Raw genomic sequence first — 20,707 nt, 5'->3', positions numbered from 1 at the left:
TAACGGAATACATGTAACGGCGTTACGTAATCAGAATACAAAAATCAAGTAACTATTCAGCTCGCGTTTCATTTGAAAAATGAGTAATCTGATTACAGTTACTTTCGTAAACCTGAAGTGAATACATTTTGGATTACTTATTGGAATTATTGGTGGAAAGATTTCCTCACAACATTTAATATTCATTACTAAAGGTACAGCCGAATCATCACAGCGCACAAAACCTATTACCGCCGCAGATGGACCAGAAAAGGGAGCGTTTGAAAAAAATGTGCGGGTCCGCTCAGTGAAACAATAACAACGAAACATGGAGGAACAAAAGTCTGCGTGTGTGTGTGTGTGTGTGTGTGTGTGTGTGTGTGTGTGTGTGTGTGTGTGTGTGTGTGTGTGTGTGTGTGTGTGTGTGTGTGTGTGTGTGTGTGTGTGTGTGTGTGTGTGTGTGTGTGTGTGTGTGTGTGTGTGTGTGTGTGTGTGTGTGTGTGTGTGTGTGTGTGTGTGTGTGTGTGTGTGTGGTGTGTGTGTGTGTGTGTGTGTGTGTGTGTGTGTGTGTGTGTGTGTGTGTGTGTGTGTGTGTGTGTGTGTGTTTAAAACACATCGGCCTGCGGTCGCTCTTTAGCCTTTCTAATGACTCTGAAGGTAAACACAGTAAAGGCGGTGCGTGAAAGGCACTGCGCGCTCCTCTTCTCAGAGGCCGAGTTAACCCTCCCGCTGCATCCTGGTGCTGCAGAGATTTCATGAAGTGAAGGAGGTTTTCCTTCTATAAAACAGCTGTGGGCAGCAGATACTGTGAGAGTCACGGATTCATAGATCAAGGCAGACTGGTGCACACACTCTCCTCTTTTGCCAATCCGGTGCTTAAACAAATATAGCTCTGACCCCTGGCCGAAATGTCCTTAAAATGAAGTCCGAGTTCGACATTTTAATTCATGTCCTGCCAACACTGGCAGGACAGAAGGCGACACGCCCGTTCTAAGCCGTGTCCCTCACTCCTCACATCCCAAGCTGCATCCCCAAAAAGTTTATTATGTTGTTACATCGTTTCAGATGTTATGTTTCAGTTGTGCTCTTGATAAGCCATTAAAACAGTAAAAACACGTTCAGTTTCCTTTTGCTTTTTGTGTCTCCTGTTCACCAAAACATACTGTGATGGAAAAAGAAAGTAATCCAAAAGTAATCTAAAAGTCATCTGATTACGTTACTTTTTTAAGACACGTAACTGTAACTGTATTCGGATTACTTTCAGAGCCATGTATTCAGTAATCAGTAACTGATTACATTTACAAAGTAACCCTCCCAACCCTGGTTATTATTGTCATTGTCAACATGACGTTAGCCTTTAGCATGGAACGACAGAGATGCTAGCATGGCGGTAGACCCACAAATGTATTTAATCACACAGTCTGTTGCTCCCAACATGTCTCAGGACAAATACAGTCTAACAAAGTTGTCACTTCTGACAGCATCTTGAACAAAAAAGCACGCTTCTGTCTCAGGTGACAGCTTGTTTGAGTGTTTAATTACACAGAGAGTAATTAAAGTTGCACGTTTCAACTGCAACCGGCAGCTTTTTCCAACATAAAAGTAAAAGAATATACTGTTCCCAGCACCAAACAGCAGGCAGACACAGTTAGAGACAAGCTGCTGAACACAGTAGAGCATTCAGCAGTCCGATAGCAGGAGTTGGTGGAGACCAAAACCGAGCATAAAGGAGAAGACATAATGTGGTGCTCTGTGGAAATACTCAAGGCAAATAACAATTCCATATGGTCATATGTGAGTTTTTACAGATTGTTCCATTGTGTCAAAAGAAAAAAATCTAACATTGCATTGAAAAAGCTATGTGTGTATAAGGAGTACATTCAATTCCTTTCTTTCACAGATGAGGCTAACGGGGAACAACAAGAAGAAGACACCTGCTACGTGGGCCAGAGGTCAGGACGGGTCATCAGGCCCCTCGGCAGCAGTGAGTTACATATTGAATGGAAATACAATCTTCTTAAGTTTGACAAAACCATACAATTAGTGGAGTTTTAGCCTTTAAGCAACCGTGAGACTGAGTGGTGGTGACAGTTGATCTCTCCTTTTACTCGGGAGGTAACTTATTAACTACTCGACATGAAGTGATCATACTTAAAGATCATACCCACTCAAGGTCGCATACAGTTACATACAGTTAGAGAGCAGACACCTAACACCTTTGAAGAATGTTAAACTTGTGTGGGGTTTGGTCAAAGAAACATGGCCTTAATGTTAACACACAGAGAGCAGTCAAAGTTCAGCGTTCTGCCTTACGTAAACCTTTTTTATGTAGCTTAAAAGCCCTGAAAAACTATTTCTGTTTACCAATCAAAGCAATACGTGAATCAGAATCCGATGACAGTTGATGGGTAATTAGCTTATTTTGCCAATACTTTCATCAGATGGGATCAGCAGATTTTATTTAGTTGTGTTAAAGGGGCTTATATTCAGGGTTCATATTTGTATTTGTGTCTCTACTGGGACATGTCTCCATGCTTTAATGTTCAAAAAGCTCTTTGTTTTTCTCATACTGCCTGTGCTGCAGCACCTCTTTTCACCCTCTGTCTGAAACCAGAGCCCAGTCTGCTCTGATTGGCTAGCTGGCCGGCTCTGTTGTGATTGGTCCACCGCTTAGAGAAGTCCCACCCCTTTGCCTATCACGTACAATGTGTTGGGTGTGTGTAAGAGAAATTCCCTCTGGAGGGAACACACGGATGTTAGCCTTTGCAGGCCATTTCCATGCACGAAAACCTATATAACACGACAGGAAAGGGAAACCCCCAAAAAGCATAATAGGGCCCCTTTAAAATGTTTTTGGGGGGTAAATAAAATGTGTACTTTTACTTAAAGCAGCTATAATAAATACAGTATGTACTTGTAATTGTTTCGGAGTTCTGATACAAAACGTCTCATTAGCATTGTTTTGAGGCCGCTGGTTCAATCCCTGCAATCGCCTCAACCTTATTTTCAGGTCCTACAGCAGGCAGTTTTTAGCTAAAAAGTCAAAAGCAGCTAACGTAACAGAAAATACCCTCAGGAGTTGGTAGAGACCAAAAACAGAGATAAAAAGTAAGTGGCTATTGAGCAGCTTTTCATCAATGCTTATGTTCCTGTTCTGCTGTGCGTGGTAACAGGCAACTGTTAACTAACACATTTGGCAACAACTTGTAAAGTTTGTTGCCGGTATGACGTTTTTATCACATTTCTTTTATCTTAAGATGTTTTAATCACTTCTTTTGAATTGGTCTTCCTTTTCACAGGTGTCACAGTAAAACAAGCACAGGTGTTAACAATAGAAGTGATGATTACTTGAATAGAAACTGTAAAAAGGCCTGTTGAAGTTTTCAAAAGATGAGATATTTATGTTGCAAACAGTCAGGAAGAGCAGCATGACATGGAGCAGGAAAATGACCATGTTCAAAAGGAATGTTTGAGTAGATGTTTTGACACTGACACATTCCTCCTCCGTCTGCTCTGTGGTGTTCAGCTCCCTCCCTGCAGGCGCGGCTGTGGGGAGCCCCGGGTCAGAGTAAGAGGACGAGCGGGTCCAACGGGGAGAAGCTCCACACCACACCTCTGGGTCTTCAGGAGACCCTCGCAGAGACCGTGTACATCGGACGGCCTCTCGTGCACTGTATCCTTCCATATCGTCACTCCAGTTTACCTAGCTGTATTAAGATGTATCACATCATTTTTCAATTCCTGAAGATATATCCAAAATGCAATCAGTTTGTTTTAGGTATCTTGCAACAAATAAGCACCAGAGACCCCCAAAAAGGTGACTTGAAGCCTTCTTTTCAGATGTAAATAATAGTTATGACTTTTTTTTTATTTAAAGCAATCTGTTACATGAGTGCATCTTTTATATATTCAATGTCACCCAAATTCAGGAGGTGGGGACAAATCTGTTATCCTCCTTGGGCGCAAAACCAACTACTGTTCAGCCAAAACTAACTGATAATACTACTTAGTCCATCATATTATATCTATATAAATTCATAAACCACATTTTAATTAATAAAACAAATCAGAAAGCACCTAAATTAGAAATGAACATCAAAAGGTTCTTCAGCTGTAGACATGAAAACTTAAAGGTGGGGTATGTAATTTATTTCAGAAACACTTTTTGTTATATTCCATGGAATGCTCTTAACATCCCGATAGCAATGAATATATTAAATACTTTGACAATAAATACATACAAAATGTCACCTGTGGAAGCCGTAGTATTGTAAAAAACACGACCAATCAAAATAACTGGATGGCCTACCTGCCTGTCAGCCTTCCATCTGTGCACAAACTTATCTCGTGCCCTCATTGGTCATGTGCGCGTTCGTGTGTGTTGGAGGAGGGGCTCTGTAAGGAAGTGGCAGATTTTCTCCGGTTGTGTATTTTCAAATTCTAGCGCACTCGAGCTGGTTTCTCCAAAATTACCTACCCTACCTTTAACAGCCATCTTTTAAAATATATTTGACCTACCAAATATTTTTTCAATTGATCTATCAACAGTTTTAACCTTGGTCCTTTTAGAAAACTAAGTTTATCGTTACTATTTCTATCAATATTGTAATTTCTCAAATGAACTTCTGTGTATTTGCAGAAGTGCACTGACTGAGGACTGTCCTGCATTCATAGTGATGACCTCTAGATGGCAAACTGTTGCTGTATGAGCAGCGAGAATAAAAGCAGATATACATAAAAGCTTTAAGATGCCAAAAACAAAACTAATGTTTGAACTACGCTGAAAAAACTGAACCGTTGACTTTAATTCAATGTATTATGTCAACACATTTCACATAACTCTATTAGGTTAGTTAATGGCAATACTATTAAGTTGAAACTAATATTTTTGTATTTAAACGTAATATTATTGCTTTCAACTAACTTAATACAGTTTTGTGAAATCCGTCGACATAATACATTTCATTCAAATCAACGGTTCCTTTTTTTCAGTGTAGAGAGCTTTTGTTGAAGTGTTTGTCCTTAAAGCCGGCCCAGTGCTCTGCCTGGGACTCTGTGGGAAACAGTCCTGGAAGCCCTGGCTCATCTCTGGAGTCCTCGAACTCTCCAGGTTAGCATGCTCCTTATCTGCAAAATATATATACCGATTCACATCTAATACAAATATTACATTTCGAATTCAAGGCCGGATCTGTAACTACTTAACACAACATGTAGAATACTAATTATCTTCATATATTTAAGAAATACATATTGTCATCTTGAAACAAAAACAATTAAAGTTTTAGAAATTATAATTTGTATTGTTAGATAAACACAAGCGGGCAAAACTATGGCAGTGTTTTCTGCAATCTTTTTTGCAATTTATTTTCCTTATTTAAAAAAATGTTAATTTTAAGAATTGTTTTAGATGTATAGAAATCCAAACGGGATGCTTTACTTACTACATATTATAATGTAACTTAATTCTCCATGTTTTGAAAGGAAAAAAATATGATTGATGTTAATATATATATCATTAGTTGGCGGATAAAATACATCTGGTTCAGGAGTTAATAAGTGCAAAGGGGGGGAAAAATAGCAAATGTTTACAAATGTGATTTAGATAGAAGTACAATTATTAAGATTAATCATTTATTTTGTATCAGTTAGATTTATGGACATACAGTATATTACGCCACTGTCGACATAATGTTTTTCCCACGGATCAAAACCTTTCTAAATGACTGAACCAACACAACGCCCTCTGATTTAATATAATCCTTAAATAGGATCTGCTGCTGTGGGTATGTGCTCTGTTTGTTTAAGATGTCTGTCACTTGATGAGTAAAAGTTAAGCTATGAAAACACAAAGCGAGGATAAGACATCCAGCAACCAATTATTATCTTCTGTGCCTTTACGAGATCAAAGTACAAGAAGTTATTCCGGTTATTTGTGCCTCTCTTTTCAGTTTCGCTGTGCTCAGCGAAAGAAAATGTCAAAATCGATGGGAGAAGGCGGAGATGAGGAGAAGGACATTTCTTCTGCTCTACTACCTGCTGCGATCACCCTTCTACGACAAGTTCTCTGAGTGAGTATGTCTGGATGTCAGGATAGAATCCAGACGATCAAGCATGCAACAGAAAAACAATGTGTTTGGGCACGAGCCAATAGAAAAGCGAGTGTTATGTAGTGATGTCACGATGCCACAGAAGTGAACAAAGGAGTCAAGTGGAGGCGTTTCAGGCAGAGAGAGAAACCTATATAGCGCCCTACAGGAAAGATACAACCCCCCAAAAACATAATAGGGGCTCTGAAAGAAACTATAATGTGTGGAGTGGTGGGTCACTGAACATCCCAGGTGGCATTTAAACACTGGATCCAGCTGGCCGTTTAACCTTTTATTTCACAATCCGGTGATTTGGTGGCAGTTAAAGCACGAGTGACGAATGTGGATGATTTTATCTAAATAAAAGAATATTGCCAGTCTTATCATAAAGGCAAAAAGAACAATTCTAAATAAGGTTGACTATGTCACTTAGATCATGTAATGCATCCACAGGATTCACTGCTCACTTTCCTTCAATGTATGTTCAAATCAAAAGGAATCTAGCAGGTTGATAAACACTAACTCTTAACTTAAACTAAACATTTCATATCAAATAGTAACAAACTATTAGGAATGCCATGTGCCACTCAGTCCTTTGTCCGGCAGTCTCTGGAGGGGGGGGAAGGGGGCGGAGTTTTGTAGGCTTTGGTAGGGGCGTGGTCTACACTTGATTGACACTAGTGATTCAGGTAGAGAGGAGATTTGGGATTTCTAACAGGCTCTTTAAAGATATTCAGTTTACTCTTTTATATGAAATCCTTACATTTTAGAAATTGACACCAGATCTGCTTTGAAAAGATTACAAAAAAAAGATTATACTGCAATACATTTATCAGCCAAAGAATCGATTCATTGTTCCTCTCCTATGTGAAATACACAGTTTTGCAAGAATCACTCTATATATATATATATATATTATATATAATATTTGTAAAATAGCAGGAAATACCAATAGAATTGTTTTTATTTTGTTTGCACCACAAAGTGTTTTAACAGCTGTGTGTTTGTTTAGGGAAAAGATTCTGTTCCTGCTCAGACTTCTGGCTGATAATGTTCCAGGAATAGGCCTAATTGCACGTAAGTACTGTATTCATACCTGAGAGTCTAACATTCATAGCTTGTGAAAACAATAACAAAATATTGTTTGGATAACAACATCCTTATTATCTAAGTTAGCACAGTCTATCCCTCGTGACTGTGTGGTTTGATATGGTTGGATTAACAGTGCTACTTGGCAACATACCTTCATCAAAGTGTTGACAGACTGTTACAAAAGGGAGAATGGTGTGAGAACTGTGAAGTGAAGGGATCAGTGATCATAGATATCACATGTTATGTTAAGCCATCCAAAAGTTGTTGAGATATTTAACAAAAAAAACAAAAGGTCAACTTCTGGGTGGTGCTGGATGAAAAGTCAGTGGGATTTATCCCCTGGGGACCATGAGTATCTGCACCCAAATGAATAATAATCCATCTCTTAGTGTTGGATATATTTCTGTATTGCCCAAAGCGGTGAATCAACGTAACTCTGAGCCATTTTGAAGGACTTAAAAAGACTACAGCTCCCATGAGAGTGACACAGTTGTGGCAGGACCAACACCTGCGTCAGCAACGTTTAGTTTCTTCTTTATCAACCCACCTTTTTATTCATTTGTTTTATTGGCAATATCGGTTTCATTTAGAATGCAGTTAAATTCAGTTTTACTTCAACTCTCTATGACACAACAACAACAACAACAACAGTGTATTTCGTAACGACTGATTACATTTATAAAAATGTTGCCCCTTTTCTTTTAGCAGCACCATTCAGTTTGAATGATATTCCTCTCTTTTATCCCATTCACAGCTCATAACATAAAGGCAAGGAAGTATTCAGATACTTAGCTTCAGTAAAAGTACCACACTGTTAAGAGTACTACAATTACAAGTCCTGCATTGGAAATGTTACTTAAGTTATCGCAAGAAAGTATTCTCAGCAAAATGTAAATTATGAAACGTAAAAGCAACCAATGTAACAAATAAGACAATTAGATCATTCTAAAAGCTAGTTTAATTTATAACAACATATCCTGTTTTATAAACTGTTTTCAGGCAGAAATATTTAATTGTAAAGTATCTAAAGCTGTAGGATACATGTAGTAGATTAAAAAGTACAATATTTATCTTTGAATATGAAAGCATAAAACGTGTGTAATACTTGAGTAAATGTACTCAGTTACTTTACACCACTGCATATTGGTGCTTGTTTTGATGCTGTTTGTGTGTCCAGGGCCTCTGATGGATTACCTCCCCTCCTGGCAGAAGATCTACTTCTACAACTGGGGATAAACCCCCATGGATGTGCTCGGAACTTTATCATTCGCAAGTCGACGAGGGCAACAATGAGAAGGGAGCGGTCCGGCCCAGGGACAGGCGCTTGCTATAATTTCCCCACAAATCAGATGAAATGATGTGGAGATAATTACCACTTTCCCCTGACAGCGAGGACCCTCCTTATTCCTTGAGAAATAAGTCCTACATGTTTTACTACCTTGTTTCTGACTGAACAAAGCACTGGTTTGATGAATGCTTCCAAAGCTAAAGGTTGCCCTGTAAGCCAAATGTTGGAGAACATTCTTTGGGTAGTTGATGATTCACCGGAGTGTGAGTACTGTGAAAACGACATGTGTGACTAAAGGCAGACATCTTTAAAGGAAGCATGTCAAACCCAGCACATACATCTTGATTGACAGTCTCTTGTCGTTGCATTTCCAGTTCTTTAGGAAGAGTTCCTGGCAGGAAAGAGTTGTACGACACTACTAACACATCATGAGAACTTGTAAGACAGCACCAACAGGTATGAGGCTGCGGGTGTGAGGGAGAAAGAGTCCAACATGAGAAGAATCCAGATGTTTAAAATCTTTATTAACATACTGAATACGTATCTTTTTGTAGTCTACAAATAAATAGTTGAATGTTTCATCCTTTCAGTCCACATTTGTTACTTTTTTGGAGTTTTATCACGGGTTGGAACGTACACAAGCATGGCCACGCTAGGGAAAATATGACACAAAGAGCTTTTCAAACTGGTTCCTCGTCTACAGTTCTTTTAATAACTTGTTGAATGTCAAGTCTGCCGGGGGGATGAAGATGTTTAGCTTTGAGGTTAACTGCATTTCAATAAGATGTCAATGGAGGTTATCTGCCAAATAAGGCATGGTTTTGTCTCTACATCCTGAATGTCAAATGCATTTTTATTTTTCATAGGTCCAAAACGGAACAGCTAATGTCGAAGATGTCAGCCTTTCAAAAATAAAGGTTAAAGTGAGAAGAAAGAAATGTCCGAATGTTTCAGAGTTAAAGGTACATTAGGGCAGACTTCAGATTCAACTTGAAACAAGTTCCAGGTCTTAAAATGATATCAGTGTTTCATGACTTTACATCTTATCTACATACTTTAAATTAGACTTATTTGTTGTACCATTACTGATTGGGTTTCATCCCCTCCAATCCCCCTGCACGGCCTCTTAGGTTTGTTAGAACACGATGTATTGTTCACAGGGTATTACAAGTATAGATACTAAATAAACATATAGTCTACTTTCCAGATCATAGAGTCCTTTTGTGGAGTACCCTAAAGAAATGTATAGTAAGGCTCCCACTTAGCATAAGTTGCATTATAGCCTATATGGATCATAGTTCAAAAAGGGCTTGGGGGTTATTGAGGATGCTGAATCCATTTCTGATATTTTCCAAAATGACCAGATAGTGGCCATATTGGTACTCCTGACACATTGGGTCGATTTTGATGAATTCTGTAGTTTTGGAGGACGCTGGAATTTTGTCTTTGACAGACTGCTTATATATATTTGTAAATATTGTCCACAGTTGAGGTAATAATTTTCAGTTCCCTACAGTGAATGGTTGCCACGCAACTCCCGCCTTGGCCAGTCAGTTTGTGCAGAATCCACTAATGAATGCTCATTAACGCAATTTATGCAAATAGTTTAAAATGCCCAACATATGCAAGTTATCTGACAGTTACTAAATGCCGGGGACCCATAATAGACATTTCCGGGTTTCCCAGTGCTGCTAAGTAGACTAATAGCAACCAGGACATCAAATATGGGATGCTCCACTGTTTCACAATATACACTCTCACCCAACAGAAATGCATAATTCCAATCTCTAAACAAACCGTCTAAAATGGTCATTCAGTGCTCCGTTTATGAATAGAAATAACCTGTGGATAAACTGTACTGTAAGTAAATCAAACACTGAATGCACACATTGTGGATTTTTGTTCAAATTAACGCTGACGGTTTAACTTATATACTGCACTTGTGTATTAATATAACAATAAAAGAAAAGACAGAAGAATGAAGTATTCGATAATATAAATCAAAAACAATACTTTGATTTTTGTTTAAGGAATAAAATATAGAAGAGTTAACTCTGACGTCATTTTGAAAACTAAAGACCAAAACACAACAACATTAAATTACAACATATCTCTCAGTTTAGAAAAAACTACACCCTTTGATGGTTTCCTTTAGGAAAATAAAATTCAAGCTAATGAGAATGAGAGAAGAAAATACGGTCTCACTCCTGTAAAAAATGTCTCTAGAAGAGACCGGGAGAGAAGGATGATTTATTATCCCCATGCAATCCTTCCTGCTTCCCGTCTCTCTATCGTCCCATTTACTCCGCCCAAATGCATGTGTCAGTCAGGAGGCGGGGGGGGCTCTTCACAGGCGTCAGTTGGTATGTCTTCCCACAGCTTGGTGCTCATCCCGAATCAGTAGGAGCCGTAACGATCCTGGAGACATTACATGTTTCAGAAAAAGAAGCAGCCATTTGTGTATAAGCTAATGAAGATAGTCAGATATTGAATGATGTTCAAGTCTCATTGTTTGAAGAGTATACTAAAGTCATCACACCGAATGTTAGCCACCTTTAGCTTAGCGTGGTGATGATGTGAAGTCGTGTGACCGTGATGTAGTTTGTTTCTGGCCTAGGTTGTCAATGCACCACTGCAGCAAAACTAGATCAGATATCAGTTTACAAACTCTCACCTGGATGGTATTCATGACACCGTTGGCCAGGACGGCCATCTTGCCTGCGACAGTCTTCACGCCCTGTTTGAACTGAGCGATGTCCGGGCCGGCGGGCAGCACACCGTCGTAGCCCGCTCCCCTCCCTGAGAAGTGGGGGGGAAAGTATGTAAGTCACACTACTTTAAATAAATAACATACATAAAGATTTGTTTTCAGTTCAGCTCATTGTGTAAGGGGAAACAGTTCAAACCTGCAGTAAACACAGTTGTATACAGAATTTATGAGCAGTGCAACACTCAATGTGGATTAATCCGCCGCTCAAAATAGTCCCCAACAAATGCAATAACTCTTGTTTAAGATGCATTTGCTAGAAGCTACAGTGACAAGCTGTTTAAGAAAACTACTGAGATGGAATATACTGCTCACAAATATATTAAGTTGTATGTCTCAGGTAGAAACCAATGACCTTTGGCCTGAGTTCCACAGACATGGACGCTAACATAAATTGCCGTGGTCTCCTCATGGCCTTTTTGTGACACCAAGACAAATAAAAGATAATGCACAATAGGTCATACCTTTATGGTCACTGGCTTCTCCAAACAGGTCAGCTGAACTGATGGAGGTGCTTCCAGACATGGTGTCCAGTCTGGTCTTGGCATCATACTGAGAGAAGAACAAACTCAAATCAACACCTGGGTAATGACAATACATCAATATCTCTCCATACCAGGAGTTATTGCTTTTAACACATAGTTGCCAGGAATTGAATGCATGCTTCAAGTGCGACAAGTTATTATTGAAAACTGAAATTATTTCTCACATCTGCAGTGCTCTCGCGGCCGAAGAACATGTCGGAAGAGATGGCCTTTGCGTTTGCAAACTTATTTCGGGCCTCACTGGACTCTGACACTGGAGCGGACACCTCCGCTTTCCTTCTGCTGGGAAGTCTGGGTTAGACACAAGAACACACATCAGAGCTGTTCCCAGTGGAGGGGACACAAATGTCATTATTATTTCAACAATGACAGTGCATGGATAGATACCTCTCTCCGATTGGCTGAATACTAGAGATGGTGACCTCCTCTTTGGGGTCCTCTTTCTCCAGAGCCCAGGAGGTGGTGAAGGAGGCAGTCCCTCCCTCTGTATCCCACCGCGATCCAAAACTGTCTCCAACTGTAAACGGGTTGTCCTTATATCTGAGAGATCAAACACAATGTATTATTCACCTGGTTGTACTGCAAGTTGACTCGTTGAAACTGAATCGCATTGATATATCTTTCGAGAGCTGTCATACGTACTTTGGGGGTCCCGAGGTGAAGCCCGGCTCATCAAACATGTCCAGTTTGGAGCGAGAGGAGGACTTGGCCCCCACTGGAGTCTCCTGCTCGATCGTCTGCATCTCTGACATCACCGAGTGAGACACAGCGCTGAAACAGGACACACACACACACACACACACACACACACACACACACACTTATTGAATCTTCTGAGATATTAGTCCCAACAAAGAAAAAATAAATGTAACTTAATATATATATAAATATATTTTAATGATCACAATTACTAACTACTCTTATACTCTCATTCATCAGAGCAATTTATTTACCGGTAAAATGTGGGTTTTGTGACAGTTATTTAATTTAATATTGTGATAAAATAAAGATCAATTAAATAAAAAAGAAATGCATGTAAGAATGGGCAAAAAAAAGAAAGAAGATAAGAAGTTAAAATAAATAAGTCCATTCAAATATAAAACAAAGTACAAATCTTTATGTGAAACACATGAAGTAAAAATGTTCACATTGTACCAGTGTATTAGCATTATTAAGATAATATTGCTCTATGGCACAGGGAGCGGCTGCTATAAATTAAATGAAATACAGAATAGCTAAACTATAGCTATGTGAGAAAGTTGAAGCATATATTTAAAAAATAAATGTAAATGTTACTTTCCAGAGAAACAAATTACTTAGATGTTGTAGAAATCTTCATACAGACAAATAACTGGTATCTGTTACTGTTGAATAATTTCCAGTAGCTTGCCTAACCCTGATGATTACACATGATCCGTCAGTTAAGTTGATGCTCCTCATAATCAATGTGATCCTCTGCAGAGAAACAGACAGTCTGTGAAGTTACCTCCTGTTGCCGAAGCCCATGCCCAGCCTCTCCGCCTGCTCCCTCTTTTTGCCCTCCAGTGTGTTCATCTTCTTTTCCTCCATCTTCCGGTCGATCTCCAGCTCTTTGTAGGCCAGACGCATCGAAGCCACGCTGCAAAAGCAAAGACTAGTTACATCATGGCACAGCGACAACGTTTTACCAATCTTTTGTCTGATATTTAGAAAATGGGCCTACATTCTACCGGGATCTTTGTGTGAAAATAGATAAAATAATACTTCTTACATGGACTCCTCTGCACTTTTCTTCACCTCCACAGCCTGCACTTCTCTCATCTTCTCCGCCACTTGCGCCTGCTTCTCCACCTCCGTGAAACTCTTACTGCTCACCTTCTGGGCACCGAGACCTTTCTTGGCACCGAGCTGCATGAGATGGAAAAGTAGTGCACAGATTAGCTCTAGCATCGATTTAAAAAGGGCCCAATTCTACTCATTTTAAGGTTCATTTGTCTTTTGTGTCTCTCCTGGGACATGTCTCCATGCTCTAATGTTCAAAAAGCTCTTTATTTCTCTCATACTGTCTGGGCTGCAGCACCTCTTTTCACCCTCTGTCTGAAACCAGAGCCCAGTCTGCTCCGATTGGTTAGCTGGCCGGCTCTGTTGTGATTGGTCAACGACTTAGAAATGTCCCGTCCCTTAGCCTATCACGTACAATGTGTTGGAGCGCTATCCAATAGAAGTGTGAGTGTTACATAGTGATGTCACTATGTTACGATAGTAAACAAGGGATTGCAAAGGAGGCGTTTCAGGCAGGGGGGGAGAAAGGAAAAACCCCTCTTTAATTGTAACACAATAAATGTTACTCAAGCACCGGGGACACAGCTTGCAGCTCCTAAAACCCAAGGTATGTAGTATGGCAACAATATGACTTACCCCTTTTTTGGCAGCCATGGGCTTCTTTTTCCCAATAATGGAAGGTCTCACATCTGTAACACATTATGCAACATGTCAAAAAAGGCAATATAGTTTTATTTGAAGCCTTAATCTAGTAGTAGGCCAATTGAGAATGACTAAGACAACCTCAAATCCAAGCATGAAAAACACACCATAACAAGTTAATATCGCATAGAAATCACACTGATACAAAAACATAGCTTGGGCTGGTTTGTATTGTTAATTCCCACTCTGCTTACTCTCAGTGGAGGACATGTAAGCAGGAGCACTGCAGCATTATAAACTCGCATTGACACAGGAGTTCAGGAAATTTAGCCGCAAGACGAAAAACGTCAAACCTTCATAACACTCATGTTAGTGCGTCAGTAGAGGAATCTGCAATAGGAGGGAATTCAGTAAAGTCACGCTTTTAGAAAACCATTCATTTAGAGACACCAGACTATTGTCACAAATGCTATATTTAGACTCTTTTCCACCCTTAGAGAGTTATAACACCAACATTTTAGCATGTTTCATATGGAATGCTAGCGGCAAAATACTCCTCCACACAGCAATTACCTGCAGGTATGCAGGTACGTGACAAGGACTGTTCTCTTTCCACACAATGCAGGGCCCTTGGCTTACTGTTTCCGACACACATTTATTTCTTGACAACTTGTTGAGCAGCAGGTGCTCACCAGAATTAGCTTTTTTCCATTGTGTGATCAGCAGAGAGGAGAATGGGAGGGGGCTGGAGGGATGTCAATCAAGCAACAAAACCATGCATCGTAAAGGCATAATCCAGCCGGCATAAACAACAGCTAATCACCTTTAAGTAGCCGTCCTTCCTCTGAGGACAAACGCATGGTGTCCTCTATACGACAGGACAAAGCCCGTCACCAAAACCGTGATCCAAAACACAGAAGAAGTCGAATTTAACAGAGAATGCTATATTAAAACATGTCGGGGTCCAAATTAGACATTTATCAATTGATACGGCTAATGGCATATAAAGGATTGCTTAAATGATGAATCCATGAATGATCTGTGAGTTGGTAGGACATTTTTGATTTGAATCGATATTTAAGGTCTCTTTTCGATTTCTCTTACTTATCCCTTCTGCTGTTTTTAATATTGCTAATTCTCGTTTTATCTTATTCTTTTCATCTTTTGTGAAGCACATGCTATATCATTTCATTTGATGTGTGAATAATCATTTGGGGGAAAAAAATCTGCGGATTCATTGTAATTGATAATAAACTAGAATCCTTTTTGGAGCGACTTAAGAAATAAAAAGAGGGATCCAGTACATGTTCATATATACAAATAAAGAGATCTAGAGACGGAGAGACAGAGTCTCTCAGAGCGAGGAGTGTGTACCCTTCGAACAAGCACGCACATCAAACTTGAGAATGAGAATTTCAGAAGACAGTGCTGGAGTTACGAAAGAGCGGGCCTATGCTCGTGACTTGGCTCACAGACCATGAATCATGTTTAAGTACTCACCGATGGAGGCTTTGGGGGACGAGCTCAGACCTTCGATGCTGGGTCCTTCCTCCGGATCTACAGAAGGAACCAAGGAAAACATTTAAAGCAACAAAAACAACATTCATTTTATTCCACAGCTTGTTTAATGTTTGATTCTTTTTACTTATTCTTATTATTACCATGATGTGTATGTATTTGTATTACCTGTATTTAAGTGATGTCATGCCAGTCAATGCCATTGGTATTTATTGTAGCATTGTGGTTTTTTTATTTTTTGAGTGTCTTTCAATATGGAAAATTAAAGAAAAAAGAAAAAAGACACCCCAGCAGAATCTTCTTAATCCAAAGACTAGAAGGTAAAAGCTGATGTAAAAATGTTATTTTTCTAAAAGGTTCAGTTTAAAGCAGCAGAGGTCGAGTTATCATGAGGTTCAGTCCCTGTATCAGACAAACTCCAGTCATTTTGGAACCTACAATTCCCATAATACACCACTATAATGTCCTTTTATCATAACCTTCCTACCAACTGAACACGTTTAAAAACCCAACATTCCCAACTTGTTTGCAGTCTTTCTGTTGTCTGACCAAATAACCCTGATGACATCACTGACATCATCAGGGTTATATTGTCCGACTTTGGAAAGCTCCCTTCAGAGCCGACAAAGGACGACTGACGTTTATTTGCTAAATAAGCAGAGTGCCTGTTGTGTGTGTAAAACAGACAGTCAACATAAAGGTAATACTTACGGATGTCATCCTGGACTTTGGCCGTTGGGTCCGTCAGCTGCGAGGTGACAGCAGCTCCATTCAGCTCTGGCTCAGAGGGCGGCGCCATGCACCAGTCATTAGCACCCTGCAAACATAAAAAAGAAAATGTTAAGCTATTTATACGTTGAATTAAACACACAAGGATTCAAATGATTTTCAATCAAATAACGCAGTATTACTAAAATACTACTAGGACACAAAAACATTCCTGTTCCACGTAGAGAAAAATACACTGATATGTTGTGGGCTTGTTTTTGTTTTTTAGCAGCATGCCATCATTTTGCAGGAAAACACAAACCTGTGTGTGTTCTGCAAAGAAGTCTGTCTCTTTCTTCTCAGGAGCTGAAGGTGTGCTTGCTGTAGAAGAGTCAATCCATAGCTGCAACAAAGAAGGCCAGACTTTGTTATTATGAGAGAAACACCATTTCATTAACTACGTTTAAACAATGTTTGCAATTCCAAATGTTATCGTTTTGTCTTCCTGTCTGAAATGAAATCATTGCACACCTAGTGGACTCTGCACTGCATCTACTACCACGTCTCAGACAGTGATAACACCTCTTACATAACTGTGTAGATGATACACAGGACAACGGTTCATTACAGATAATAACGATGACGTCAGGTTGTGTAGAGTTTATCAACAAAGACAGAGTCTACTGCTGACTTCCCCAATGGAATTTAATAAATACATGTTATGATTTAGACACAGGACCCATTCCTCAAACAGATTGATACTCACATCTGTGCCATATTTGGACAATGCAGCATTAGCTTGCTGCCGAATCTTCTCACGGTATAACTGGGACGCACGACTGTTATACTTGGCGTTGGTGTCATTTGTGGAGCAGCCATGCTGGCGGAAGAATGCCATCTTCAGAAGAGGAGAAAGGGACTTATTGCATCATATAAATAAACCACAGACAGCTACCAAAATAAAGCTTGCCAATTACCTCACCTAGAACATTAAGGATTAAGTTATTTATTTATATGGCTTCATTCCTAACCTCAAATTGGACTTACCGCGTTGGCATTGCCTCCGACCTGCATACATCTTAGCTGAAACCAGTTCCAGTTGGAGTCTAACTCAGTGGACCTAGGTTAAAAATGGAAACGTCAGCACTTCGGTATGACACATGAATTCTGAGCCTCTAACAATCTGTACTCAAGACAGAACTATTTGCTAGACAATAACAATAATTAGAAGGTGGAATGCTTTTCTTTCACAAAGCTCAACTGCTAACGCAAACTGTCAAAGAAGTATTCAATTCAAAATCAAGTTTTATTTATATAGCACATTTTGAAAACGATTTTTGGTCGAGCCAAAGTGCTGTACATGCAATAAAAACACTTTTCTACAATAGCAAAACAAAAGACAATAAATTACAACAGCAAAAATAAAATAAAACACAGGGAAATGTCAGGAGTCGTGCTCCGCTCTGACTAGAAGGCCAGAGAGAAGAAGTGTGTCTTAAGTGTAGATTTAAAAACCCCTAGGGTCTTGGCCGACCTCACATGGAGGGGTAGAGTGTTCCAGAGCCTAGGGCCAGCTGCTGCGAAGGCTATCGTATTCTCCATGACGATAACTTCTGACAGCTTAGTGATATTGTTGATATTTTCTTAAATGTTGTATGTGAGGGACTACGGATGGAAACTAGCTCAAAGCTAAAATCCGGCATGTTTACATTTTTAAAGCATTATTTGTTTTAAATGTTCATCGATGTGCACTGTCCCTCGTCAAATAAACGATTAAATGAAAAAAAATGAAAAAAAGATTTACACTGAAGCTTACCTGATGAAGCTGAGATGCACTCCCAGGGAGCGGTGGATGCCAGAGCAGTCGATGCATAAAAACACACCGTAGGAGATGCTGGCCCAGCTAGGGTTTTTAGCCGCACAGTCAAAACACACCTGAACGGAAACAACATGTAAGGCAAGGCAAGTTTATTTATATAGCACCTTTCAACACAAGGCCATTCAAAGTGCTTTACAAAAATGAAAGACATTCAGAAAATGGCATTTATAAACAGTCATTAAAAAAAGAAAAAAAAAAAGAAATAAACATTAAAATAAAAGATTCATGAATAAAAGTTACAGTGCAGTTTAAGATGTGAATAGTTCAATTAAAAGCAGCGGCAAAAAGATAAGTCTTCAGCCTGGATTTAAAAGTAGTCAGAGTTGCAGCGGACCTGCAGGTTTCTGGGAGTTTGTTCCAGATATTTGGAGCATAATAACTGAATGCTGCTTTACCATGTTTAGTTCTGATTCTGGGGACAGAAAGCTGACCCGTCCCTGAAGACCTGAGAGTTCTGGATGGTTCATAATTTAGCAGGAGGTCAGAAATGTATTTTGGGCCTAAACCATTCAAAGCTTTATAAACCAGCAGCAGTATTTTGAAATCTATTCTTTGACACACAGGAAGCCAGTGTAAGGACTTCAGAACAGGAGTGATGTGATCCACTTTCTTAGTGTTGGTGAGGAGCCAGTGTAAAGACTTCAGAACAGGAGTGATGTGATCCACTTTCTTAGTGTCAGTGAGGACTCGAGCAGCGGCGTTCTGAATTAGCTGCAGCTTTCTAATAGATTTTTTAGTGAGACCTGTAAAGACACCATTACAGTAGTCCAGTCTACTGAAGATAAAAGCATGGACAAGTTTTTCCAAATCCTGCTGTGACATTAGTCTTTCAATCCTAGATATGTTCTTTAGGTGATAGTAGGCTGATTTAGTAACTGTTTTAATGTGACTGTTGAAACTCAGGTCAGAGTCCATGACTACACCTACATTTCTGGCTTTATCTGTTGTTTTGAACATTGCAGACTGAAGCTCAGCGCTAACTTTTATACGTTCCTCCTTGGCTCCAAAAACATGACCTCAGTTTTATCTTTGTTTAATTGGAGAAAGTTCTGACACATCCAGTCATTGATTTGTTCAATGCACTTACTCAGTGTTTGAATTGGAGCATAGTCTCCTGGTGAAATGGTTATGTACACGTGTGACTGGAACACATCAGTTATTTAAATGCAAGAAATTACTGTTGAAAAACCTCTTTTTCAATTATTTTACCTAAAAATGGCAGGTTTGATATGGGCCTGTAATTGTTCATTACTGAAGCATCTAGATTGTTCTTTTTTAAGAGCGGTTTAATGACTGCAGTTTTCAGGGCCTGTGGAAAAACACCTGAGTGAAAATACTTGTTTACTATATGAAGTAGATCTGAGGCCATGCAATGAAAAACATTTTTGAAAAATCCTGTTGGTATAATATCAAGGCACATTTGTACATTTTATTTATTAATATTACTTGCTCCCAGCATCTGAATGTTCATTACAGTGAGCAGTTTTTTTTACCATCCATGTTTACATACCTATGACTTTACATTGTGGTATTTTAATAATACTTAGTGTTGCTAATCGTTTAGTTTATTGTGGTTACAGTAAAGGTGGGGTGATGATATATCACTTGCATCTTCATGTAGTTAATATACCAACCCACCTTTAACAGGTTCTGAAGGGATTACTTTGTAACCCATACAACATACTATCCTTTAGTTTAATTCAAACATTACAAAATTGAGTTAGAATAATGCAAAGGAGTAAGGTGTTATAATATATAGGTATGAGGTAGCGTGAAATAAACATTTTAAATAAGTAAGTACCTACACATTGTACTGCTGCATTAAGTGTAGCTAGGTAGACGGCAGCACTGCATTTAACAAACACGTTTTGATACAAAAATATACCACGCAATGTATAGTATTTGAATATTAAACTGAGCATATGGATCTGACTCCCAAGCTTATCAAGTGTCATGAAGTTCCTGTACAACTGACACTGTTAGCTTTAGCATTGGATAGCATATGGTTTAATACCGTCAAGCCTTACGACTTAAAATGTAGAAGGTTCATATTATTACTAAACTGTGTGCCGTAATTTGGACATATCTAGAATTCGGTCTAACCTGTTAATTCATTATTTATTTATTTACTTAAACTAAGTGTGGCTTAGTGATTATCTTCACTCCTCAACACACAGATCGTATACGTGGCCTTTATGTTTGACTCTTCACCGACAGCAGCGGTTAGCTCCTGTTAGCTGGGTGACAGAAAACTACAGCAAGCCAGCTCACAGCCTCTGACTAAAACACTGCCAACACAAGCAAGACATACACAAGTATACACGCACAACTGCGGAGTCTTTTAAGTTTACCTTGTTTGTAGGAATAGATCTTAATCTTTTGAAAATGGTAAGGATCTCAGTCTTATTTGGTTCAGTAGCCATCTTGCCACTCTGACAA

At 39.3% G+C, this 20,707-nt stretch overlaps 2 protein-coding genes across 3 annotated transcripts in view; one reads left to right on the top strand and one right to left on the bottom strand.

The window, feature by feature from the left end:
* pex16 (peroxisomal biogenesis factor 16) overlaps positions 1-9,027 on the top strand; it is a 16,627-nt gene extending 7,600 nt beyond the window's left edge. The window contains exons 6-11 of the mRNA XM_034116773.1: positions 1,880-1,963; positions 3,506-3,652; positions 5,017-5,089; positions 5,931-6,050; positions 7,081-7,145; positions 8,338-9,027. Coding sequence (XP_033972664.1) covers positions 1,880-1,963; positions 3,506-3,652; positions 5,017-5,089; positions 5,931-6,050; positions 7,081-7,145; positions 8,338-8,396 — 548 coding nt within the window. The 3' untranslated portion in view covers positions 8,397-9,027. The remainder of the gene's footprint in view (positions 1-1,879; positions 1,964-3,505; positions 3,653-5,016; positions 5,090-5,930; positions 6,051-7,080; positions 7,146-8,337) is intronic.
* On the bottom strand, positions 8,955-20,707 carry arfgap2 (ADP-ribosylation factor GTPase activating protein 2). 2 transcript variants are annotated; one of them, XM_034116771.1, is made up of 17 exons: positions 20,620-20,707; positions 18,206-18,324; positions 17,437-17,509; positions 17,156-17,287; positions 16,712-16,792; positions 16,393-16,498; positions 15,664-15,720; positions 14,987-15,031; positions 14,158-14,210; positions 13,511-13,647; positions 13,247-13,378; positions 12,403-12,531; positions 12,148-12,300; positions 11,925-12,051; positions 11,680-11,767; positions 11,123-11,247; positions 8,955-10,866 (listed from the first exon to the last, which is right to left on the bottom strand). In XM_034116771.1, exons 1-17 carry the CDS (start codon positions 20,689-20,691, stop codon positions 10,846-10,848), a joined length of 1,650 nt encoding a protein of 549 aa, XP_033972662.1. In that variant the 5' UTR covers positions 20,692-20,707; the 3' UTR covers positions 8,955-10,845. The 2 variants fall into 2 exon arrangements, with proteins under 2 accessions (XP_033972662.1, XP_033972663.1); XM_034116772.1 differs by lacking the exon at positions 14,987-15,031.

This window comes from Trematomus bernacchii, unplaced genomic scaffold (genome assembly GCF_902827165.1).
Source record: "Trematomus bernacchii unplaced genomic scaffold, fTreBer1.1, whole genome shotgun sequence".
Taxonomy (NCBI): domain Eukaryota; kingdom Metazoa; phylum Chordata; class Actinopteri; order Perciformes; family Nototheniidae; genus Trematomus; species Trematomus bernacchii.
Note: the sequence above shows the minus strand (reverse complement) of the source record. Positions and strands in the feature narration are given on the sequence as shown.

Coding starts and splice junctions, on each gene's coding strand:
- arfgap2 (XM_034116771.1), bottom strand. CDS start 20,691: ATGGCTACTGAACCAAATAAGACTGAGATCCTTACCATTTTCAAAAGA. Junction 17,288..17,436: donor TCGGAGGCAATGCCAACGCG/GTAAGTCCAATT, acceptor CCTCTTCTGAAG/ATGGCATTCTTCCGCCAGCA. Junction 14,211..14,986: donor GGAAGGACGGCTACTTAAAG/GTGATTAGCTGT, acceptor AATGTGTTACAG/ATGTGAGACCTTCCATTATT.